The sequence below is a fragment of the Lepidochelys kempii genome, chromosome 1 (assembly GCF_965140265.1).
Source record: "Lepidochelys kempii isolate rLepKem1 chromosome 1, rLepKem1.hap2, whole genome shotgun sequence".
Taxonomy (NCBI): Eukaryota; Metazoa; Chordata; order Testudines; family Cheloniidae; genus Lepidochelys; species Lepidochelys kempii.
In genome coordinates this window covers 154,139,975-154,166,942 of record NC_133256.1, presented here as the reverse complement: position 1 = coordinate 154,166,942, position 26,968 = coordinate 154,139,975, and the positions used below count along the sequence as shown (strand labels likewise).

Here is a 26,968-nt window from a genome sequence, read left to right as displayed (position 1 = left end):
TAACTGGTTCTTCGAGATGTGTTGTCCATATATGTTCCATGACCTGCCACCGCCCTTCCCCCTCCCCTCTTGGAGTAGAGGCAAAAATTCGGTGTAGAAAGGACCTGTGTTCCATAGCTTCTAGCTTTCACACTCTACTGTTCCATCCTACATATTGGATCCATAACTAGTTATAACAGAACTGTCTGTTGAAACAGTTGCTTCCATATATGTTATATCAATAGAGAGAGGATGCTGGTACAAATCCCACAGTGTGGAACAATATATCAGTGTCTTTCCATTGCTTTGGCTTTTGCTTATTTTAGATAGTATGCGATGCATATTGCATACACAAATCCTTTATCCACATTGATGCTTCCAGTTGCTGCTGCTGCTGTTTATTCCTTATTTTATTATGAAACATTTGTGTATAGTGCTATAGGCATGCATGGCAATTCACATAGCAAATAAAGATATGTTCACCTCGGGCAGCTAAATTGACACAAGAAGACACTGGAAAGAGAACAACAAGCAAGGGAAATGGAGGGATGCAGGGAAGAAGAAATACACAGAATAAAGTTAAGGGTTTGTTTGGGTACTACATTACCTATTGTAGTAGTTCCTAGGTGGTCTTTTTTGTTTTGTTAATTGCCTTTAAAAATTGTTTAAATGGAATTTGCGGATTGTTGTTTGAGGGATTGTGAAAAGCAGTGGGTTTTGAGAAGAAGTATTCTCAGGGAGATTGCTTGGCCTACCAGACCAGTGAGGCCACTTCAGGCTCGGAGGGCAGCACTTAGGAGAACACAGGCACTTGTGCGAGAAGGGAACAAAAGGGGATCAGTCATTGGCAGAGAGAGAGAGAGTCAGCATAAACATAAAAGGAGGGCTGGTGGCACCTTAGAGACTAACCAATGTGTTTGAGCAGAAGCTTTCGTGAGCTACAGCTCACTTCATCGGATGCATGCAGTGGAAAATACAGTGGGGAGATTTATATATACACAGAGAACATGAAACCAATGGGTGTTACCATACAGACTGTAACAAGAGTGATAAGGTAAGGTCAACAATTACCAGCAGGAGAGCGGGGGAGGGGGGAAAGGGAGGCAGTGGGGAGGGGGGAAACCTTTTGTAGTGATAATCAAGGCCCACCTTGATCATCACTACAAAAGGTCCCCCCCACCACCCGCTCTCCTGCTGGTAATAGCTCACCTTACCTGATCACTCTCACTACAGTGTATATGGTAACACCCACTGTTTCATGTTCTCTCTGTATATAAAATCTCCCCACTGTATGCATCCGATGAAGTGAGCTGTAGCTCACGAAAGCTTATGCTCAAATAAATTGGTTAGTCTCTAAGGTGCCACAAGTCCTCCTTTTCTTTTTGTGAATACAGACTAACATGGCTGCTACTCTGAAACCTAGCATAAAGATAATAGCTCAAATCGAGTGGATGAGGTTACCCAGGCATAAAGTGCAGAGTATGAAGAGGAGAGGGGCCAAAGACAGAATTCAGATGTAGAGAGGGGGTAAAGAAGAGGTGGTGCCTCCAGAGGAAATACTAGAGGGAGCACTCCAAATCAAGTATCTGAAAGTCAAATAAAAGTACATGAGTTCAGAAACACAAAGTAGAAGAGAGTTAGGAAGGATGATGTGGTCAACAGTGTTGAAGGTAGTAGAAAGGTCAAGCAGGGTGAGCCTGGAAAGGTCAAGGAGGATGAAACTGAAGAAGAGAGATTTGGACTTGGCCAAGAAAAGCTAATTGGAGATTGACTCAGTGAGAGAAGTCTCTGTGGAACAGAGGAGTGAAAGGAAGTACAAGCAACAGGAGGAGCTAGGATGTGGTTAGGGAGACGGGGTAGCAGTTGGAAAGGTGGGAGAAACTGAGGAAGATTTACTTCTCAAGATGCGGAGAAGTAGGTATGTTTGAAGGCCAAGAAAAAGAAGCTAGCTGAGAGAATCAAGATTAAGAATGAGAGAGGAGTGGTGGCGGAGGTCACAGATGGGCGAGGATAAGGGCAAAGGGACAGGGACTGAAGGAGGAGAATGGGAGGGACACTTTGGCATAGGGAGCAAGGTGGGGCTGAAATGGGGCTAAGTAGGGGGGAAATAATGATGACTTCAGACCAGATGGGAGTTAGGAAGTAACAGTAAATTGTTTTTTTTTTAAATGAAAGCCTGATCATCCCCTCTTTTACTCAGATTCAATATGCTTATTATTCCTATTTTAATTTTAGAAATTGATGTTAATAGGCAAGTTAAACTATTTGGAGTTGCAAAGCTAACACTAAAACCTTAAAGTTGTTCTTATTTTTCTCATTACAGCATCCTGAAAATCACAGGGGGAGAAGCAACGCAATATTAATATTTTGCAAATTAGATTAGAAATTTAATTTAATTGGACATTTTGAAGCTTCTGTTGAAAAGGGGGGCAAAATCTGAGACCTATGGCTCCCCATACAGGAGACTATAACCCATTTTTCACCTTGTGTTAATACTAATCTAACAGCTGTACAAACAACTGCAAAGGCTGATCTGATCTCAGTGGAAGACTTTTTCCTTGGTGTTTATTTTGAGTCTGCTTCTTGTAGATTTCCATTTGGTCATCTGCAATCCAAATTGCTCATCTGATCTCAACCTAAGGTCCTTAACCTAATGGTGTTCCTTATTGTTATTTTCATTTTTCTTTGCACTACTAGAAAAGCACTACTTTTAAACATTTTTAAAAAACCCAGAAAAATACATTAAGGTAAATTTCTAATTTAAACACACAGAATGAGGGAAGTGCAGTCAGGGCTGAAATTCCAATCTCATGGTGGCCAGTTGTGCTTAAGTATTGCATACATCTTCTAAAACTGTATGTTAGTCTTTAAGGTGCCACAAGTACTCCTTTTCTTTTTGCGAATACAGACTAACACGGCTGCTACTCTGAAAGCTGTGTATGATCTAAAGTATCATATGTGTTGTAATACCTAGGTGAAAAGGAATGTGTTAAGTTGAGTTCCATTCTTAACTTTGAATTTTCATGCTTTATTGGGGTTTAAGCTAGACCCTGATCATTACCTTAATGTATTTTTTTCTGTCATTTTTATGATGTTAGTAAAGCAATTAAGTAAGATATCTGATCCAAACTCTTGTTTAATAAGTAGTTGGGTTTCACATTCACTTACAGTTTTGACTATAAATGGCACTTTATTACACTGTCCATCAGCCTTTTATTGGACTTACATCACTACAGAATATGTAAGACATCATAAAAAGTTACAAAAGTATGCTTTTTGGCTTTTGGTTTGAAAGGTTAGATATAAACAGGAAATGAAGCCCAGGCACTACGGAATTGGCATAGTGCACATTTAACATCGTAACATATCTTGATAAAACAGAACACTTTGACAGAGTGTATTCTAGAACTTGGTAAATGTGATGCAGATTTGCTGGGCATTGCAAAACTATAGTAAATCAATTCAAAAGAAAGCCTATTCCTTCTACTGTTTTACATGCTAGTCACTTTAGCTTTACAAACAACGGTACCCGTTCTGCCCTACTTGCACTTGTACTTGGCACTTAAATGTAATTTACATTTTAAAATCCCCCTATAGTATAAGTCACACAGTGCCCTTCAACCATGTGCTCAATTCCCATGACGTGAATAAAATAATTATATATGAAAACAAAATTACCATGAGGACATCAAGTTTACAAAGGAAAACAGATCAGAATTAAGTTGCATTGGAAGAGCTATTTGGGAAAGCTAGAGCTACCTCAGTGCTATGTTCTTCACATTCATAAGCTCTTAAAAAGAAGTTGAAATAATGGTAAACCAAAAATTCAGTATATATCACTAGGACGTTCTCCTTATCCAAAATTGTATTTGGCTTTCGCAGTTCAAGTGCAATTGCTTGTGTTGTATCCCTCCCAAGGATCCGAGTGTTGGTGTGTGGGTTGTGGAAACCATGAGAAGAGACAAACTTCTGTCACATTTTCATGAAAAAAGGAAGGTGTTTGGCAGCCATTAAAAGGAGTGTCATGGAAGGTGCACAGTGTAATTGTTGCTGTGGGCACTGATATAGATGGCCCTTTTCAGAAATGAGAGAGGGAGTATGGGAGATGAAACTTGAAGATGAAAACTAATATTTAAAAACAAAATAGCAAAGTACAGCTAATAATTTACAATTCTGTTCCTCCAGGGATACTTGGTGGGAAGTTCCTGGAAAGAAGTCGTATTAAGAAGCCTGGGCAGGAGCTCTTTAAGAGTGAGATATCTGAGTACTTCAAAGCTCAGGATCTGTTTGTTGGAGCCAAAGTTTGTTTCAATGGTCACAACTTTCTTTTGGTGGATGCTGATGAGTATGCATTCAACTATATGGAGAAGCATGCAGATGAGGTGAATTGGGCTTTTGCTACTTTATTTTGCCTTTCAGCACTATGCATTGAGTATCATATCTATATAATTTTCTCAGAACCAGGTTTACCATGTTTCTTCACACTACAATGTGTACTGAACTATCATTATGTAATTATTTATCTTAACAATTTGATCATTTCGTTCCCCTCTGCAAGGCCCCCCCCCCATGTGTATACAATCTCTGATCATTTGCTTTGTCACAAATATCACACATTCCCTTCACAGCTGGGGATTCAAGCTCTCAGTTGCATTGAGTTTCATGATCTGCTGACACTGGCATTGTTTTCAGAAAGGAAAGCAATAATTAGCAGAAGGAGGGGAAAAAGTGATGATACATACTTTTCCTGTGCCAGTTAATTTATATCTGGTCCTGGTAACAGAGTCAGTGTTAACCAAAGCCACAAAGTATCTCATAGTTGTTGTTCTGGCTGCATCTTCCAACAGCAGTGGTCATATGAGGCACTAGCAGAAATAGTAACTTGGAGGAGAAGATAAAAACAAGCTGCTAAAAAGAATGGCAGGGTATTATGGGTGGACTACGGGGCTGGGTATGTTGTAGAGAAGCATACACTTACAAAGATTCTGATGAAATAACTATAACTGTGGGTGTACATATTTGGGAAGTCTGTTCTCTGAAGTGTTGAAAACATTATTCTGAAATTATTTAAAAATGTGTTTGAAGAATATGTGACGTCAGGAACTCCTGAGTTCCAACCTCTGCTCTGCCATACTCACCTTGAGCAATGCCCTGAGGGCCAGACGGTGCCCTGAGGCACAGCTCTATACAAAGCATGAATTGCATTGCTTGTGGTGGAGCACCAGAAAGAAATGTGTCTCCGCTTGGCCACACTGGCAACGTGGAAGCGCTGCCACGGCTAGAGCTAGAGCTCTCTCACAGCGCTACCATCTCCACGAGGGGCATAGATACCAGCTCTGGGAGCGCGGCTCCGAGCGCTGGCGCACCGTCTACGCTGGCATGTTACAGCGCTGAAACTTGCCGTGCTCAGGGGGGTGTTTTTTCACACCTTTGAGGGAGAAACTTGTAGTGCTGTAAAGTGCCAGTGTAGACAAGCCCTCAGACTCAGTGTGTCTGAGTCATCATTTCTCCAAAGCTGCCCTTTCCCAAAGTGGCAGGTGAGGAGGGGCAAAGAATACATGGAATCAGTCCTTAATAAGAAAGGAGATTGCCCTCCAGCCTTGTGTCCTGCCATCTTGTGGGGGTGGGGGGGAGCACTGTCACTCTAGTCAGATCTTTACCTATTCCCTGCCCACCTGCTCACTGAAAGGGAAGGCAGGCAAGAAGCAGCCATTCAAGGACTCTGCTGTGCCGAAGTCCCAGATCCCAGGGGCGGGTAAGCCTAACACTGTTTCATGTGGGAGGGTGGAAATCCTTATTCCACTACCTAGTCGTGGTAGAGTAGACACAGTCTAGCCCTTAATGCCTTTGGGCCCCATGCACTACTCATTTGAGTGAGACAAACAGGTTTTCAGCCTCTGTTTCTTTGTAAAATAAGGATACTAACATTGTCTACCTCACTCGGTGAAGTAAGGATTATTTGTTGTAGAGTGCTTGTTGATATAAAGTGTTTTAACTGTTATGTATTAATAAAAAATAAAGCTATATATATACCTCTTATTCCCTGCAATTTGTTTGTACTCCTAGTATCATAACCAAACTTGCTCCAAAATATACAGTGCACCATTAAACTACAAATGTTCTTTGGAGCTGCTGTTTGCATTTGATTAATCCCTAAGCAAATAAATGAGATCCTAGTTTTTCAGACTAAGTGAATGCATATATCAGCATTATAATCTGCAGAATGTGAACAAGAAACATTGAGAAAACAGCCCTTTAAAAATGAGTTTTGAAAACTATTATTCGTGCAGATAAGACTTTAAAACAGATGGTGAGAATAAGCTTTACTGTTGTATTGATGCCTAGGTGATTTATACATGGTATTTGAATACTGAATATTAGGATTAAGTATACTTGTTCGTCACAGTGGTCCAGGGAGAGTACTTCATGCACCTCTTCAGGTGGAGTCATGTACTTCACTTACCTGAGCAAATGTAAGGAACTCCAATAAAAGTTGGAGATAAATAGATAAAAAATAAATACATTCTAGAGGAAGAGAGTTTTAAGATTATTCTTAATCCTTTTATTTTTAAATTCAATATTTCTTTAAACTTTACTTCTCTGTTTCCTTCCTTTGCCTTGATCACTTTCCTCATCAGTATCTGTTTTTAGAGTTGGTCAAAAAAGTTCCGACTGACCATTTCTCCATTACAAAATTCCATTGTGCCAAAACAGAAGCTTTCTGCAGAAATTTGTTGATTTTTTGTTGCAATTTTGTTTAGATTTTTTTAAAGGCATTTTGATAAAGTTCCATTTCTATATTTTTGAAACAGAGCATTTTGATTTTCATTTTGAAATTTAGTTTATTTTTATATTATAAAAAATAAAAAAATCTGAAAAGTTATAATCAAAGGAAACATTTTGATTGATCCAAAATGAATTATTTTCAAAAATGTCATTTTGTGGCAAATTGTGAAATTGTTTGGTTTTGTTTCGATTTGGAATGAAAACAAAGTTAGACACTGAGGAATTTCCCACACATTAGAAATTCCACTTCCCACACAGCTCTACATATTTTAGCCAGGTTGAAGAGACTAGAGGAAAGCACATTAAGGAGCTGGTAATGTGTGTCAACAAGGTACACACGGACAGATAGCCAGCCTGCCACGCACTCGTGCGCGGTAGAGTCACACTCCAGCTTGCTGCAAAGTAAGTATTCATGTAGACAAGCCCTAAGTCACAAAGCGTGCAGGTCCTGTCTAGCAAGTAGGTTAATTCAAACAGGTGATTATTAATTACACTAAGGCCCCTTTGCGCTGCTCAGGCAATGTTACTAGGGTCTTAAGGTACACCCACTTTTAGGGCCCTTAACACAACCAGAGTGATGTGAAGAGGACTAAGAGACGCTGGACCTGACTCTTGGTTATGCTAAGTGTAGCTGGGAGTTGGGCCCAACATCTCTTATGGTTAGATCCTTAATTGCCAGCCTTATCTAATTTCAGTATTTGCTACTCAAAATAACATCATGTATTGAATGGGAGAAAACAGTTTTCAGCTTGTTTCATTATACTGTATGTTCTGCAGCAGAGCATGTCTGACTTTGATTCAGCATTTGTTAAATGACTGTTTATTCCAAAAAATAAAAATCAAAGTTTTATTCTTGTTGACTACACACTTTTAAGAGTAGCAAGCAAATTATGTACAGGGTTTTAACATAGCAAAACTGAATGCTGGATTTGAAGCTCAAGTGCTCAAGTCTAATTGGAATGGCCTAATCGGGAAGAATGACACTTGTTGAAATAAATGTTCATCTTATGTTCTGGGAAAAATTGGTTCCTAATAATACAATCTGTGCTGAACTTAGTGTGAATGAAAAGTTTATATGACTGAGCATATACATTGGAACTGCAATGAACTGTTCACCAAAGCGAAGGACACAAAGATTTATTTTAAATTGATCATCTGTATTAAATGAGGATTAAGTGGGATGCAGCAGTGGACAGTGAGGGCAAAGGTACTGTTTAAACTTGTGCTTTAAAATGTACCTCTACCTGCTTTGATGTTGCATTGAAGCAAGACTGGGCAGCGTTTCAGTCACTGAAATTTAAGCTTTCTGAAGGTGTAACAGATAAGTACATTTAGTGAGATTTTAACATTTTCAGTAAAAAGCAAATTTTCTCAGCAGTTGGCTTTGTCTCAGACTCACCTAGAAAATGCTGTGATATGTACTGCACGTTTGAGAGGAGACAATGAAGATGATAATGCTTAGCAATTACACAGTGCCGTACATCTCCATAACACTGTGCATACATTAACTAAGTAATGCCTTTCTGCATGTAATATATATTTTCTGTCCTCCGCCCTCCATTAAGTTCCCAATGGCCAATATCAGCCTCATCCTGAACAAACTGAAGGCTATAGGAGAACCTAGTTCCAGAGAGATCAAGCAGATTTTTGCAGCCACTGACCCTGAACACACCAAGGTGATGGAATATAACCCTTTCAGGTAAGAACGAGGGATTCTCAGTTTTAACGTTTACTGAGGACGATTTTTGAGAAATGCACAGAGCATTGCTGTTTCTTGAAGCTCTTTGCACAATTGTGTGTTAAATGTTAAGTGATAGATGACTTGTATTTGATTTCCACTAGTTTTAGGACTTTGTGTGAAATGCAATACAATGAAAGGTTTTTCAGGTGAAATGTAAAGAAAAGGAAGTGATTCTGGCTTAGACCGAGAGAATTTTTTGAATAGCTTGGACAGCACAAATGAATGTGGCTGTTCCCTGTGGAGTTAGCCATGTGGCCACAGGAGAATAAGATCAGGACTGCATAGGCAGGGGAGTAGGTGAATGTATGGGCAGACAGGTAGGGTCAGCCAAGTCAGCTGGAAGTTCTGAAAATCAGGAAGGCAACTTTGAGTTGAATTCAGAGATGGATAGGAAACAATAAGAGAGAATGGGGTTAATTCAGTCCTGATTCTTTGAGCAAGATGATAGCCTGGTCACTGAATCCAGGCCCCTTGAAGTATAGGAAACAAACTGGGAAGATCTTAAAAGAGGGGAATGTAGTAGTTCACTCAGGCAGTGATTAAAGCGTGCATAAGTATTTGAGCAGAGGCTGGATTAATGGAAGTCTGGATTCTGGCAATGATCCATAGGTGGTAATGAACGAATTTATAGGCAAGTTATATATGGAAAGGGAAATTAAATTCAGGATCAAGGCTGGCTTCAAGATTTCTGGCTTTGGGGGTAAAGAAGGGGTCTGAGCTAAAGAGAGTGGTAGTAAAGTCAAAGCTGTGGGACAGGGAAGATTGTTTTACTTAGGACTTCAGTTTTTGAAACTTTGAGTAGTAGTATATGATGATATAATCAGGAACTTCAGAGGTAAGTTGGGTGGGTAAATGGGAAATAAAGAGATGTACCATGGGATGTCATCCATAGGGAAATGTTAGCTCAGATAGAAACTACTGATGAAATATATTAGAAGATATATAGGTGAGAAGAAAAGGGCCAAAGACAGGTCTTTGTAACACTTCATAGTAGAAGTATCAGCGAAAGAAAGAAAACCCATCTTCAGTAATGAAAAATGGGTATCTAGAGAGGTAAGAGTCATACCAGGAGAAGTCAGTGCCACTGGCACCTTCTTTTTGCTCGAGGTACTCAGGGATCAGTGTTAGAAGTTTTACTGAGATCAAATAGGTGTCAGTCCATGATCAAAGTCAAGATATTAGACCATTAAATGCATTGAGATGGTTAGTCTTACTACTACAGTAAGAAAGGGCAAAAAACCTAGTTGATGATGTATATGTTGAAAAACCATACTATTTGAGTAAGCAGTTTATTGCATATGCCCAGTAATCTGTTTAAAAACCAAATAACTTGATCATTAAATATTTGCTTTGGTCCCAATTCTGCACTAATGGTCTGAAATATTTTGTTGTTCTCTGCCATGCATTGGTAATGTGTCAAAGTCTCTAGCACTTGTATTACCAAACTGGAGGGGCAGATTTTAGAAGGACTGACTGCACTTACGTCTAGTGGGAAAAGGTTTTTATTTTGGGAGGTGTGTAGCTTTTGTTACATTTAAGCTTACTGTGTAGTCTTTGAAGCCCGAATTCTGCGCCGCTGTGAACCGCCTGAGTGCTAAGCGCAGGGCAGTGTGAGAGGGGCGCGGGATGAGATGCACTCTCTCCCCAAGGCTGTGGAGCCACTCCGTGGCCCTTCTTTAAGCAGCGAGGCTTCAGTATCCTTCTCCACAAATGTGAGAGGAGGGGAGGACGCACAAAGCAGTGGATCTTCTAGCCGCCTCTCTTACATGGTTCACCTCAGGCCTACCTCTTCATACCTCCTGTGTGCTGAGGTGCAGAGGGCTCCTGTGGGGATGAGCTGTACCTCATAAGGTGTGCCCATCACCTGCAACTGCTGGCCTTCTGAACCCCCTTGTGGGAGTGGAATCCCACCAATTCTGACCGGGGAGTATCCACAGATTTGAACTATCTTAACCAGTCGTCTTGTTCCATTTTGCAATATATGCATTACTATAGAACTGCCTGGAAATATATCCATCATTCGGAGGGAAAATATTTTTATGCCAAAGCAAACAGAAAACCTCTCTGCTTCTATAAAAAGTCAATTTTTTTGAGGGAACATATGTTTTTTATTTTATTTTTCTCTCATATGTTACTATTGCTTTTAATCTTTCACAGCATTTCACAATTAGAGGCCTTTACAAAATGCATATTTTTAGTACATGCACACACCTGCATGACAGTCTGAAGCTGTAAGGGACACTTAAGTTTATGCTCCAGTACTACAGTCTTCCTGGCTTGTCTTAGAATGAGACAAGAATTTTACTGTGCTCTGAAGTTTACAGTTCAAATATACTCCTGTCTGCCTAGTTAATGAGTCAAAATAGCTTTCTCCATAATGCACAGATCCTCTCTTGTGTACTTTTCCTCAAGCTACACTGAGAAGATACACCCTTAGATGTGATGCAGTGAAGCAGAATTCTAATTATAGCATTTATTTATTTTGTTTACAAACCCCAAATCATACAGAATAGAAAACAGGAAATAAATAAATGGAATATACAGAAAGTATCTGCAGAGGTATTGGTCATGCTATTGAGAAGCTTTGTTAAAGAGAGCAAAGAGCAGTCTGGAAAATTAAACACCCTGTCTCAGTCCTGTCCTGACCTCTGGTTTTCAGAAGGTGATATGCAGGGCCATTCGCTGTGAGAGACAAAGCAGAATCACATGGATTCTTAATGAAGATGCTTCTCTTTCATCCATCTTATGAAACAGTTTTCTTGAGCAGTTAATTATAATTTCTTCTCCGATCCTCCTAATCTCAACCTGCTTCATTCTTATAGAATAAAAAAATTAAAAGAAAAGAAAACTAAGTTACAGGGAAAATTCATGAGACAAAGTGGCTGAGGTAACATCTTTTATTGGACCAACTTCTGTTTGGTGGGAGAGACAAGCTTTCGAGCCACGCACAGCTCCGTGTGGCTTGAAAGCTTGTTCCTCTCACCAATAGAAGCTGATCTAATAAAAGATCCTACTTCACCTACCTTGTCTCTCTAATTTCCTGGGACCCACACAACTACAACTATACTGTACAGGGAAGATTCAGGTTACTTGACATTGTTTCCTGGCAGAAGAAGTCAATAAAATTCTGAGTTGGAATTTTGGGTCTTCAGCACTGTTCAGATTATAGTAACCCTAGAAAGTCCCTTAAATTCCAAAAGAGAAAATAATGTCATCTGGGGAAATCTTTGGTGCTTTGATTGTCATTGTCTGAGTTGAGAAAACATATGGAGGGACTTATTTAGATCCTAATCCTGCAAAGATTTAAGTATGGATGTTAAGTTGTGCATGTGAATAGACTCACTGAAGTCAAAGTGACTACTCATATGTGTAAGGTTATGCATATGCTTAAATCATTGAAGGATCCGAGTCTTAGTCGTAAGCCGTTTGGGGTAGGGATAGTCCTCTACGGTGGTAGTATAGTGCCCAGCACAAAAGGCTTCAATTTTGATTGGGGCCTCTGAGTATTACCATAAAACACATAATAACAAGGGAGGGACCAAGCTTTGGTATAGTGTTGAATTTCATGGTGGGCATTCAATTCAAATACAAATGCTCAGTTTGCCTGTGTCTGGAAATAAGATTTATCTGGAGCTCTGTATACCTTGTCCTCTCCTGATATTCATCTCCAGTCATTGTAAATAAAGAGTCTTTCTGTGTTACGTAGTACAAGTCCAGCTCACAGTGAACCAGCTGAATCAAAGCAGAGAGTACATTGTATTCAGTATCCTTCAGTGGATAGCTCTGAGAATTTAGACTTCATAGGCCCTGGATTGACACCTTTATTTGGGCAGGGCTCCCCAAAAAGCAAATCATTTAAACGAAACAAATAAAACAACCGTTAAATTTGTGGTAGAGTTGTGTGTGTGTGGGAGGGGGGCAGTATGTATTTGTGTTATGAATTAATTGTTGACTATTAAGGGCTACATTATCAGAGAATTGTGCAAGGTTTAGCCATGCACCATACTCCTGACATGTCTCTGCCCAGCTCCTTGTTTTTTCATCTGTCTGCCAATCAGAGCTTCTGGGGTGGGGCCAGCTTTCACAGCACTTCCTCTGTGCTGGGGAGTGGAACTTCACACCTCTCCCCCATTTGCATGCCTAGCTCTATCACTCTGTCCTTTTGGCACTATCCTCGCCTGTTTCCCTATTTTCTGTATTTTCTGTGTACGTGACATAAGTGCAGTTGCATTGCTAGCTCATAGTCTACAAATATCTGATCAAGTAGGGTGGAAGATGAAATAAGATCACATACAGTAGTTGGACATAGACAATCATACAATAAATACTGTCTTCAGTATGACTCCAATAGGACATTGCTGTGGAAAGGTACTTCAAAGATTACAAAGATTTGTATAGGACCAGCATTGTGTGAGGTATTTTACAGATCGGTAGGAAGAAATGGTCTCTTCCCTAAAGAGTTACAATTTAGGTAATTTCTAAAACAGTTTCTTGAGTAGTTTTGAGTTCATGTTAAACTATATGGACTTAATATCAGCACCACAAGTTGAGCATAGTTCATCACCTAATTTCACAGAACTCTTAATTACATTAAATACTCTGCTTTAAATTGACTGTTTTGCTTATTTTTGTCTATTTAATTTATTTGTTTCTTGCTAACAGAAATTTGATGGTGAATATCACTGGTGGAAAATTGTCAGAACATGAAATTATGACTATTGGACGTTATTACAGCGTGCAAAATGAGTTTGAAATGGACATCAACTTCCTTCTTGCAGTGGCTCAAGAACAGCTAAAGAAAAATAGCTTTGAGTATTTCGGACAACTGTCTGCTACCTTTGTATACAATGACCGTGAAAAGTAAGGTTTCTGTATTTAATGCAAGCTAATAATTGACTCCTTTTTTTTTTAAAGGTGGTTCACAATTTGATAAAACTCTATTTGGAGACCCAGGTTCTGTCTCTCTCTTGCCTAGCATATCATATGAATACATTCAAAGGATTTGGTTTCTGGTAGGAGCCACGTGAGGATGGATGAGAACTAGACTGCTTCTCTGTCCTCTTTTTTTTCCTTTCTGATTTGCTGATGGAGTCTCCATCATTTCAAATGTATTGAGTAGCCTGTGAAATAGTTATGTTCCTGGCCCTGTCACCATAGAAACACTTTTTTTAAAAAAATCTTGGAGGAAAAATAGACATTTATCAAAAATAAAAAACCTGGGATTTTTAGTCATTTCAAAATAATCACTTAGATAAATTGTTTGTCCTTCGGGTTTTGTGGATCATAGATTTAGAATTAGAAATCTGTAAACGTATACCTTCCACTTGTAGTATACATGTGTCTTAAATACTTTGGGGGAAGAGGGCTTACAAATGTGTTGATGTTTTTCCTATTATGCAAAAGTGAAGTTTTGTGAAATGTGATTTTCACTTTTACCCTTAGATTTTCAACAAGTTTTATATTATTTCCTTACTCACAAAAACATGCATTCGAAATATACATTTTGCTTCCATATTGTTAAACCTGTGAAGATAGACAACATGAAGGACATTTTTTCATTTCATTTTATATTTGTGCAGATGTGGGTTGCTGCCCCATGAGAAATGCAGGACTATTTGCAAGTCCTTCAGATTGCCATTGGCTGATGATCTTCTGCACGCTTTACTGACCATGTAAGTCATAGACAGATAAAGTGCAGTGTGTGAGTACAAGTCACTTGCACTGTAATGTAATGTATGTTTAATGGCAGGTGAGTATTCAACATAAATTGTAGAAATATTTCCTAAGAATTTCAGCAGTTCACAGAATTGTGTATGTGCTATTGTGCTGATTCTTTCCATGCATTTCTTTGAGTCTTCATACTGGTAAACATTTGCAATTAACAAGGAAGAGAATTGCAGCATTTTTGTCATTTTTGGTTGGCAGAAAAAATCACCTAGGCTATGTATGAATACTATGATTGAATAAGCTTACAGGAATTAACCACTAATATTTACTGTCTTGGGATAAATGGGTGGAGAATTCCCATTTTTACATTCACTTTCTCGGTGTATTGGTTCGGGGAAAAAACATAGTATCTCAAGAAGGTACAATATATATTATCTGAGAAAGATGCCATGATGAATAACGTTGAAAAGTTCATGAATCAAATAGATGGTATCACTATATATACAACAGTCCTTCTTTGTTATTTCTATATTACTCTTGGTGTTGTTCTTACCTGAAATATATGTTTTAAGTTTTTTAGAAAAGGGAGAGAAATTATTGGCAAAAGCAGAATTTACATAATAGTTTCAGTATTTTTTCTTGGAGTGTTAATTTGGTTGTACATATATTCTTTGAAGTAGAATTCTTGATCAGCTACACTGATCAGAACAAGAACAGAAAAGCACAAATGTTCAGTGCCCTTGTGTCAAGACTCTAGAGGGCAGAGTTCACAATAAAAACAGGTTTACCAGTTGGTGATCTGAACACTCATCGCAGATTGCTAGGCCTCCACAGAATCATAGAAATGTTGGGCTGGAAGGGACCTCGAGAAGTTATCAAGTCCAGGCCCCATCTTTGAAGCAGGGCTAAGCCAACTGGCCAACAGTCTAGTCTGAGTTTTAGAATATAGTCTTTGGTCTCTTTTTTTTCCCCTACTAGAAATCATTAAGAAAATTATTTTGAGAATATGGAGACCTCTTAACATCATGTCAAAAGCAGGAGGAGGTCTTATTTCTTGTCAGGAATAGATGCTTTCATGCATGCAAGCTTCTAGCTTTTAGCGGAAGTTCAATATATGCTTCAGGGATTTACTATTGAATGACAGGATTCTGTTCAAACAGGAAGGTGAGGGAAAGTTTGACCACCTTTAAATCCTTAATGCCCAAATCTAGCCCTCTACACTTCACCAAGCTCACAGGACACTGCTTGGGGAGAAATCTTTTAAAGTCACTCTTTACCTGCAAGTCTGCCTTAAGAAACCTAAGGCACCATTGTTTTTAAGCCCAGTTTGTCTATGCACCAAAAGCATTCAGAGGAGTTTCCTGTGGTAGCCAGATGGATGCCTTCTACAAATTGCTGGCCATTCATCACTTCTGATGGTTGGGTCACAAGCATTGGTCAAAAGACGTATAAAATTCATTTTTTTAGAACTCCCACAAAGCTGTCCAGCAGAAAAAGTGCATCGGGACAATTGGCATTTAGAGTTAGAATTCTCATAGTCTCAAAGACTGTGATTGAATAGATGCAACTAGAGGAGGAATGAAGTGGAGTTTTCCTTTATTTACTAACTAACACCGAAGAAGACCTGGCAGACCTGATACATCATAGGCTTCAAAAATAAATGTGTCTTGTTTGGCATGAGGGAAAGCTTTTGAAAGTTGACAGCCTCTCTTGTAAGGGAGGGCTGAATGGAGTCACTTCAGAACCAAAAATCCACCAAACCCCTTTCATTTAAAATTATTATTAAAATAATATGCAATCTTAGAGGACAAGGAGGATGCTTAATATCTATTGCAAGATCACTTTGTTCCAAAAGTTGCTTTATATGATAAAGGACTGCGAGTAATTTGAGTGATAAGATAAAGATTCGTTGCATTGAAAGATGTCAGTGTGTACAGCGAGTCCTTACATTACAGATAAGAGGAAAGTATTTAAATTCTTAAACAAAGGCTTGTGTAGTTGATACCACTTAAGTAAGGATGTGTATTTAATAGTGACTTTTGTTTATTTGGGTTTGTGGTCAGGAAAATGTTTCCTGTAACGGATTTAATTGGAATTAATTTCCATTTTATTGGGAGGCCTCAGACTCTACCTTGCAGGTAATAGGAGTGTTTGAAGGATATTTAGTATCTTGTCCCTCCATCCCCCCATTTATCATGAAGGTTGAACAGCCATGAAACATCTAACATAGTAGCATTGCTGCTGATAAGCCAGTTTCACTTCTGGAAAGTCCACTGTTTAATCTAAAGCAGTGTCGCTTATCACTGATGTCCCTTCACCTGTTTTTATGGATGAGGAAAAATTTGATTTTTATTTCCCTGGGTATTTCTAATGAACATTTCTGAATTTATTAAATGTATTAAGGAGGAAAATAAGGCAAATCCCACAACACAGGCAACTTTAGCTACTGCATTAGCTGGGGGTATATATCCTACAGCTTGCAGTTTTTTTCTAAATAACTTATTGTTAACTTTTAATTTTCTATTCAAAAAGTAATACCCATAAATATCTATTATTTAACATTTGTATATAATGCCGCAGGTGTCGGTGGCTCTTATCAAACAGAGTAAGGATTTAGGCCACATTGAAGTAAATAGGAGTTTTGCTATTGGCTTCAGTGAGCCCAAGATTTCACCCATGATTTCTGTTCCAAGGAGCATCCCAATCTAAGCAAGTGAAGAGAGAATCCTGGCCAATAATGTCAAGTTACAGTGCATTGAAAGTACTAAGGCAATTCTTAGTGTCTCACTGGTATAAATATATTTTTTAAAATTACAGAGCAGGTGCAGATTTTTTACCATGATGTATTAAGATATGCAGAGGCTTCCTATTTGTTTCTACCAGTAAAATGCAACATTTATTATAGCATTTCTTTAAGTTTATGCAAACATACAAGGAACAATGAGCTTGTTTAATACACAAGCACAATTAAAATGCTTGAAAAATAAAATTTTGCATTTTGAAATAATTGGTATTTTCTTTTGATCCTATTTTTATTTATTCACTGTGCACCTAACAGTGCACTAATAGACAATTTAAAAGGGCTTACAAACTAAATAGGGACATGGTGAATGAGGAAAGATAAAATGGAGGAAAGGAAGCAGGGAGAGGGAATGTACGACAAAGGTTTCAAATATAAGATCATAGAATCATAGACTGTCAGGGTTGGAACGGACCTCAGGAGGTCATCTAGTCCAACCCCCTGCTCAAAGCAGGACCAATCCCCAATTTTTGCCCCAGATCCTTAAATGGTCCCCTCAAGGAGTGAACTCACAACCCTGGGTTTAGCAGGCCAATGCTCAAACCTCTGAGCTATCTTCATGAGTTAGTTTGTCCATACTGCACGCATCTTGTGGCTTTAAAAAAATGGTAAATTTTATGCTAAATAATCGCTGTGGAGGACACATCGGGGTGGTTTCTCTCAGCCCTGCTGCTGTGAGGTGGTTGTGGTGGGCTTCTAGGGCAGATGGAGGCTTGGCAGCTGTGACTCAGGAAAGCCTGTGGGGGCAGCTGCCAAGCTGGGGAGGGCTGGAGCGGGTGTGCCTCTGGAACCTAATATCCCAAGTGGTTGCTCCTTGTGCCAGGAGGCCCACACACTGTAACTCCAAAATTTACTGTAACCCCTATATGGGATGCAGTGATGAACATTCAGTAGAAGAGTGCATGCATCAAAGATTAACTTTATGCAAACTAGATGCATTTTGAGTAGAGCTGTGGAAAATGCAGCACCTTCAGGTTGCCGCTGTTTGCTGGCTGTTTTTTAGCTCCATTGTATAGCCCCCAAGTTTCCACATGTGTATGAGCCAACACACGACGAAACCGTTACGGTTTGCTTCAATTTTAATTTGAACAATGCAAAACTGTTAATTTCTTTTTACATGGTACCACCCCGAGGGTCACACATTCCTCTGAGCACCCCACCTCCCCAGGCTTAACAGAAAGAGGGAGAAGACAAACAGGCATCTTTGATCCTCAGAAGGGCCAGAGCAATGAGATTTGGGCCAGAATAATTCTGTCCCTAGAACTTCCCTCCCACAACAGTCCAGGACCTCTCTGTTTTTTTGCTATCTCTTGGTGCGTGAGCCCTGGTGACTTTTACCCAGGAACCTATCCTCAAAACTCTGTACATTTTGGGGGTGCTATGCTCCCTCCAGGAGGGTAGGCATAATTTCCCATCCACACCAAAAAAGATCTTGAGGCAGACAGCAGGACTCAAAAGGCTCCCCTGGTCATCATAGAATCATAGAATATCAGGGTTGGAAGGGACCTCAGGAGGTCATCTAGTCCAACCCCCTGCTCAAAGCAGGACCAATCCCCAATTAAATCATCCTGCTATACTCTCTCTCCAGCCCAGTGTGTTTGGCACCTTAGACACACCTGTCTCTACTGTGGCCTTAAGGAACTCGCAGGTACCAATATTTAGAACTTAACTTTTTACAAACATTTTTTTGGTTTTTCTGTTCCCTATGACAGACAGGTAGTGTGGTATACATTTGTTAGGTACATGCTAATCAGTATATTTACCACAGGTTAGCCACCAACATTACTCAGCTCAGACTGACCAGTTGTACAAACCAGCTTGTGTTAGTCCTTTAATCTTTCCCTGTAACCAGCTTAAACACTTATTCATACCCAGAAAATACAGAAGCTATCAAACAAACTGAAGTAGCAGCACAGCCATACTCAACAAATATTCCGTTAAGTCAAAGTGACATAGCCCTTTCCACGGCTATCAGATTAACATTTTAATAAAGTGTTTTTCAAAACAAAGGAACTTAAGTTCTGTAAATATTGCTATCTAGAAAAAGAACACTTGGGTTGCAACTTTCCTGGCTGGAAAAAAAAACATTTGTAAAAAGGTTGAGTCATTCAGCACTACATTCTTATAAATTGATAAAGCAGGCTTCTACACGTTGGGGTATTCCAAGGCGAACACATTCTGCAGAGGCCACAAACAAGAGCTATCTGTCTTCTGCCAAAGAAAGAAGAAAATTGTTCTCCAAGTGTTGTGGGGAGGAATGATTCTTAAACCATATTCTAACCTCAAATGCTTTGATGATGATCTAGAGCTAAACTAAAGGGGGACAAGGTGTCACATGATCTTAGTTGTCTCCTTTTGGAAGAGGCAAATCTAACTTCCTTTATTACTGAAAAGCATTATAGTATCTACTCATATTAACTCTGATCATTCAAATGTAGGGCATCTCTTTCCAGTCCATCTAGTACCTTTGACTCCAAACTCATAACTCAGAAATAGGGCATCTCCTTATTCAAATTCACTTGTGTAAGCAGGTGCAGTCCATGCGAGTCAAGGGCTTTGTAGCCACCTACTATATACCAGTATGAATTTGGAATATTTTCAAGCCACTTTTACATAGCTGCCTAAATATGGATTTAGGAGCCTAATTTTCATCACCCAGGCTTGAAAATTTTCACTCTAGTTAAGGGTACTAGTTCAGAGATGGCATTCCTAGCTGATCAGGGTGCTTTCACAGTCAGATCAAAGGACTTTGGCCCCAATCCAATGCTTGTGGAAGTCAGTGGGAGTCACTGGATTGCACCTATACAGTCTTAGATGAAAGTGGTCCAGTATAGGTTTAAGTAATTAAATTCTTTCACTTTTCCTGTATATAAAAAAACTGCTCGGTTAACCTGTAGAACTCTGAGTCTGTGCTGTGGATTATATCTTGACTTTCCACAAACCAGCAAAAGGCTAACCTATACTGAGAACATACAACTTCAAAGGGTCTAATCAATGAAGTTTTAGGATGTCAACATAATGTAGTACTCTAACTTTTTCTTCAGAAGGTTAAAGCAATACTACAGGTTGGTAATAAAAACAAATCACATGTCGTAAGTCTTATGAAATTCAATGTGTGTGCACCATAGATCGTATTAAAATAATATGTGCAATCAAAGGTTAATGCCAGTCAACTTTTATGGCACATACTTCCTACTTTTTGATTAAGAAAGCAAGCATTTGTCCTGCTATACTCAGCACTGGTGATCACAAAATGGGTGCCCAGGGCATTTTGGATGGGTGCTTATTTTTATGAAAGGATTATAAATCAAAGTAGCAAAATAAACCAGATCAGCTGTATTTTTGTGTGTCTATAGCACCAGCAGGTTCTCTTCTAGACATAAAGACAGGATTTTACAGGGTGCCTCCAAGAACATTTTCACTCCTTATCCCAAAACTATAAGGCTGCCACTGATCATAACCTTCGTTTATTGAAGAAAAATTGGTTAATAGTAATGTTTAAAAAATTGAAATGAGTTGAACTCTCATACACTTTAAAGACCATGAAAAGTCTTATGTGACAGACAATAATGAAGAGTAAAGTTTTATATGAAGTGTAATATATAGAACAATAGAGAAACATATTCTGCAGAGTCTTCTCCTTAGCCAGTTGTCCATTTTCTATATTTTTTAAATTAATGATCAAATATGCAATTTGTTGTGTGATGTAAAATATGACAAAGTATATTAAAATAGGTAACAATTGAATCAAAATATATATAAATATTCTGCTTTTAGGTTTGAAGATGGCAAGGAACAAGTAGATTATAAGAAGTTTGTCAATGGGCTGAATTGGAGAGAGAATCCAGTTCCGACTTTCCAGACAATAAAGGTTCCTATAAAGGTAAAGTTAAGACGTTTAAAATAAAAAAGCAGTGCACAAAACTTGAAAGCTCCTTTCATGCTGCCGCTGCTGTCATTAAGTCAAAACATATTAACACCATTGATTTATCCAACAAAGAATATCTGGGACTTGATCTTTATGGATCTTGCCCAGGTTTTTTGAGCAGTTTGTTTCTGTGGTGAGGTATTGGGTGAAGCAGAGAACCAGTGTAAAGCAGGGGAACTCTGTAGCTCTTTTGTGCACAGTGGATGCCACATCTCTAATGGATTTCTAGGGAAATATAGGAAGGAAAATGGCTGTGCTCTCCTGTGAACAAGGGCATGACTATTAGGTGCTCACACTTTCTATTACACAAACCTTATGTTCAGAAGTCACAATTATCAGGAAAGTCTACAAATTCCACTGACTCTGCAAAATGTAACTACAATTTCCTATAACTCGGTGGAAATTTGCACAGAATACACCACTTCCTTGGTAGGTAGTGGGAGTAGCATGGAGAAATCAACTAATATGTCTCTCTCAGCCTAGTACTTAGAGTAAGTAAAAATGTCATTTCAGCAAACGGCAAAGATTAATCTGACCTGGCTGTCTTGTGTTGGTGTGAGAATAGAATGGTTTAAAATAGAATTGTGCATAAGCTAGTCAAATTGACTTTTTTTAAAAATGTCACAGCAAAGAAATCCAAAGCATCTTAGCGCACATATAACTTTGCTTTTCTGACCCAGCCCTTGACTGCTGATATTGAATGTGTTTCATTTAGTCTCCTCTGCTTCTGCTGGTTTAGAAGCATAGGGTTCACTGCATTTTAAATTCAGCAGCTGCATATATTCACCAGTGATATACAAGTGCTGTGTTTTCATCCTGACAACATACTGGCTTCACTACTTGCTCAAGCTTCTGGAGCCTATAAAACTGTCTATAGGGGCTAGTGAGGGGACAGTGCTGCTGAGTTGCTAAGATTTCCTGGGTGTCATTTTCTTGGATTCCTTAATTCAGAAAAATTTTCTTGTATGCCTCTAAGCAAGATCCTGTATATATTTTTACAGCATCCACATTATACTGGATATGTGTTCAGATTTTAAAAGTGTGTGCTCCAGGTTTTGATGAGGGCACTTTTCAAACAGGGAGTTCAGAATTCTACTCAAAGATACTACTCAATGATTATGTTGTGATAGCATCCAGTGATGCTTGTCAGGATTAGGGCACTGTTGTACTAGGTGCTGTGCAAACAGATAGGTGCAGTTTCTGACCCAAAGCACTTACAAAACTACGAGGATGGGCACCATGTGAGGGGGGGATGTGTGTGTGAAAGAGGCAGAAAAATATACAAATATGTTGGCTCGTTATTTATTTCATATTTTTCTCCTAGCTGTATTGGCTGCCTGCCCAACTGCCTCAGGCTAGTCATTGAGCACTGATGGATTTCTTGTAGGTGGTGTGCCTGAAGTGAATCTTGAAGAGGGGATGGAGGACCTGAGTGGTAGTGAGGAGAGGCAATGTGCTGTTTGTAGTCATAATAAGCCAGTCAGTGGCTGTGATCACAGCTTGCCACTTTGCCTCACTGTTATCAGATGACAGTGTTTTGTAGGCGTCATGGCAGAGGTGATTTGAGGGAGGATTGGTTTTATGGATTTTGACAGGGAATTTCTTCAGTGTCTATGGGACAGCAAAGGAGAAAAGACAAAGGCACTTGTGAACCAAGAAGTCAGTTAGGATTGGCATCTTAAGTGGAACAAAGGCTGTGATCAATATAATAAAATATCAGGGATAATTTGGGCAGGGTTATACTGTAAAGGGTCGGGAAAAGACATTTGTGTTTGCAGTAGAGCCAGTGGAGGGGCTTACAGAAAGTGAGCTGACAGAGCTACAGGCTAGGAAGACCATCTTAGTGGCAGCAGAGTGAACGGACTTAAGGGGAGCAAGGTTGCAGACAAGACCAAAAAGATGGAAGTTGTTGGTTATATTCTTATTTTATTATTTGCATTACCGTAGTGCCTTGGAGCCTCAGTCCTGGAGCAGGACTCCATTGTGCTAGGCACTTTACAAACACAGAACAAAAAAAACCTGCCCCAAGCCACAGAGGTGTATTCAGTTATCCACTAGATAGGAGAATCACTTCTGCATTCATTGTTTAAAAAAAAAAAAGCTGGAAATTACATAACATACTGATTTCAGAGTGCTAGCTGAGTTAGTCTGTATCCACAAAAAAGAACAGGAGTCCTTGTGGCACCTTAGAGACTAACCAATTTATTTGAGCATTAGCTTTCGTGAGCTACAGCTCACTTCATTGGAAGCATTCAGTGGAAAATAGAGTGAGATTTTATATACACAGAGAACATGAAACAATGGGTGTTGCCATACACACTATAACGAGAGTGATCAGGTAAGGTGAGCTATTACCAGCAGGAGAGGAAAAAAACCCTTTTGTAGTGATAATCAAGATGGGCCATTTCCAGCAGTTGACAAGAACCTGTGAGGAACAGTAGGGGGGAATCACTTGATTATCACTACAAAAGGTTTTTTTTCTCTCCTGCTGGTAATAGGTCACCTTACCTGATCACTCTCATTATAGTGTGCATGGTAACACTCATTGTTTCATGTTCTCTGTGTATATAAAATCTTCCTACTGTATTTTCCACTGCATGCATCCGATGAAGTGGGTTTTAGTCCACAAAAGCTTATGCTCAAATAAATTTGTTAGTCTCTAAGGTGCCACAAGTACTCCTGTTTTTATAACATACTGAGATATCCTGCACTATAGTAAATGAACAAACAAGTTAGTAAATTATGTCCAGGCTGGCTGTGGTGGCATTATTTATCCAATTTATTATTTTGATGGTTAGCTGTAATATATAATAATGAATTTATTTTAGATGAGTACATTTTAATGAAAAAATGAGTGAGAAAAGAAGAAAGAGAAGATACCAAAGGGAATGTAAATCCTTTTATTGATTCTTTGACTTTCTCAGCTGAATCTTTATCCGAGCTGTGGTTTAATATGCACGACAGTAATTTTGTCTAGGTGTAAGATGATTATATTTGACAAACCAAAATTTCAGTTTGTATTCTTACTCAGTGATGTAGTCCTGAAGTTTTGATCTTCTAACTTACATTTCTTCTTTGTTTTGTCTACTCGTTTGAAAGCTGACAATTCCTACAAAATGTCTTGTTCTCTTAGCTGACCTCCATGTCTTTGAAGTATAGTTGTGTGACTGAACAAAACAGTACACACTAGTCTTTGATTTTTAAAAAAAAATTGTGCAGAAGTGGAGATGATGGGATATTTTTAATAAAACCTTCAGTAGCATTGATCAAAATCAACACCACCATATTCTTTAGGAAGATATGCTTTACACATCTGTTTTTTTCACAGGTGATTTGCATGTAGAAATGAAATAACTTGCTTAACATTATTTTGTGACATTTCTAGTTATTTCTGTTTTCAAAACGGAGTTCTAAGTTCATCCTCTTGTTTATCACTTTCAGTATGAAGATGACTGGAGTGGGCAGCCACCATCTCTTCCAGTGAAAAGGATCAAATATTTACCCCTAATAGAGGATGTTTTTGGCACTGAAGAATAATCTGGTCTATGCAGGTCACTTCTTTTGAATTACTGTTGCAACTTCACCAAGCGTGTCTGGACAGATACTGTAAACTTTCCTTAAAAAATAAAAGAATCACAGATATAGATTTTATTGAATTTAAATTTCTTACTCCAATGTAGAAATATAGTTCATGAATTTTTGTAATTCTTTCAAAATACAAAGTACTGTACTGTAAGTACATGAGCACAATTAAAAATATCCTTTAAACTGAACTTCATGTTTGCTTATATGTAGAATGCACAAATATTCAGAAATCTTACAGTGAGAATCAAATGTAGCAAAGTGTGACTGACCCTAAACCATTCTCATCTGCAAACAAACGAAAATTATCACTGACAACATTAAGTCAGACTATATCAGCACAATAATTTAATATTCTTTTCAATTTTTTTTCATGCTGCTTAGTTTTATATTGATGTATCCCTGCTGAATCTTAAGTGTTGTTTATGTCAAAGCCAGTTAGTTTATGGAGGGGTTCTAGCACAGCATAACATTTCCTGGTATCAGAGATAATTACAGCCTACCAATATAGAAGTAAATATCTTGCAGTGTAACACAGAAACTCTGAGCTCTTGATTTTTGCTTTACATACATCCTAAATCGATAGACGTCAAAACTTATTTGGGGAATCTGTGTGAAATGAATTGGTGGTTTTAGTCCAGTCTTAGTGAACAGGTGTCCTCAGTGTAAAACTGCACTTTCCCAACTGAAACAAATTGATACCCTGCTTATCGTTCAAGATTGTGATGATTAAGTGGAGTTCCTGTCAGTACTTTGTACGTATATAGCACTGTACGAGTTCAAAGCCATGTTTAGACAGGAATTCCTTCATTATCACTACACCCCTGTGAACTGGTAAGTATTATTCCAGTTTAAGAAGGGTGGGGAAGCTGGGTCAGAGGTGTGGAGGGACTTGCCCAAGGCAATAGTGAGTCAGTAGAAAAACCGGGATTAGAACTCAAAAGATCCTGACTCTCAGCTCTGCACTAGTATTTTCTGGTTACTTTTGTGAAATTATTAAATTCTTTGATTGAGGATGACAGGTTTTTATCTCAAATTGCAATTCAAGGAGAAGGACAAGTGCTTAATTTAGAAAGACAAATACTTAGCTTATTTTATGATTCTGTATTACAAAGAAGTTTAATAGATCATTTAAATCAGATTTGTTTTGTGGTCATACATTTTAAACACAGATTAGACTCCATAATGTCATAGATTCCAAGGCCAAAAGGGGCCATTGTGATCATTCAGTCCAATGTCCTACAGGCCACAGAGCTTCCCAGAATTAATTCCTGTTTGAACTAAAGCATATATTACAGAAAAAACATTCCATTTTGATTTAAAAATTGCCAGTGATGGAAAATCCACCACAACTCTTAGTAAATTGTTCCAAATCATTAAAAATGTGTACCTTATTTCCAGTCTGAATTTGTCTAACTTCAGCGTCCAGGGATTGGATCCTGTTATACCTTTATCTGATAGATTGAGGAGCCCTTATTACCAAATTTTTGTTCCCTATGTAGGTACTTATAAACTGTGATCAAGTCACTCCTTAAGCTATTTTAGACTTGATAATGCCTTCTCACATGTCTGACAAGATCTATGTGTAGATAAGTAACAAGACTTGTTTTTCTTGGAAAGAAAGGTTGAGAACTACCATCTTTCTGTCTTTTGACTATTTTGTAATGCTGTTCTGTGTATTTTTAATAATACTCACTGAATTTTCTCCCTGCTTCTGTCTGTGCCTTCTTTTCTTTCTCATGCACTAGGCAACATGGATAACCACAGAAAAATCTACTAGGAATGGTGCATAGCAGGTTCATGTAAGGATTTTCATTCCTTGCCACCATGTTCACAATGCGCCTGGCAAAGTTGTGTGGAACTACATAGTACAAATAATTTTCACCAGATCTTCTGTTCACAAGTGGCAATGAAAAGGCCCCAGCCAATCATCAGCCAGCCTTATTGTTTGTATAATGTAACATAAAGCATACAACCCCCCTGACTATTTCAACCCCTTAATCCTGCCACCAGGTTCCTCTCTCTCTTCACATTGCTAATGAGATGCCTGAATGAAGACCATTTCATAACATTATGTTTCCAGATGGCATAAGGCCACAACTTTAAAGCACTTATCACATAAAGTGGGAGGCAGTCCTTACCGTTGATCTTAATGAACAGTCTCTGGAGAAGAGCCTCCCTCATATCGTAAATATATCTTCTGTCCACAGACACCCCAGCTCTGCATGACAGTAGCTAAGAGATGCACACTGAGGTACTGCCTCACCCCACTATGCTGACTGGAGCTTGAAAGGACCCAATGTTGACTTACTAGCTCAACCCAGTACCTGAGAATGTGTCAGGGGCCACAGTGGGGCAGCATCAGAAGCCAAACCACCCGTCAGGGCCAGGGTGGAGTCGGTAGCCATGCAAAGGAGTAAGCCAGAATCAGAGTCAGAACTCAGACCGAGGGTCAGGCCGGAGTCAGTCACTGGAATTCAGGTGA

At 38.9% G+C, this 26,968-nt stretch overlaps 1 protein-coding gene across 6 annotated transcripts in view; it reads left to right on the top strand.

Annotated features, from left to right (window-relative positions):
* Positions 1–26,184, top strand: part of EFHC2 (EF-hand domain containing 2) — a 90,828-nt gene extending 64,644 nt beyond the window's left edge. For 3 of the 6 annotated variants that reach the window (XM_073358907.1, XM_073358913.1, XM_073358899.1), the window contains 6 exons: positions 4,165–4,361; positions 8,331–8,464; positions 13,169–13,366; positions 14,086–14,178; positions 20,751–20,856; positions 24,343–26,182. In XM_073358907.1, coding sequence (XP_073215008.1) covers positions 4,165–4,361; positions 8,331–8,464; positions 13,169–13,366; positions 14,086–14,178; positions 20,751–20,856; positions 24,343–24,438 — 824 coding nt within the window. In that variant the 3' untranslated portion in view covers positions 24,439–26,182. Of the gene's footprint in view, positions 1–4,164; positions 4,362–8,330; positions 8,465–13,168; positions 13,367–14,085; positions 14,179–20,750; positions 20,857–24,342 lie in introns of all 6 variants that reach the window. The other 3 variants (XM_073358886.1, XM_073358880.1, XM_073358893.1) reach the window with 2 other exon arrangements.
* Positions 26,185–26,968: the final 784 nt, after the last annotated feature.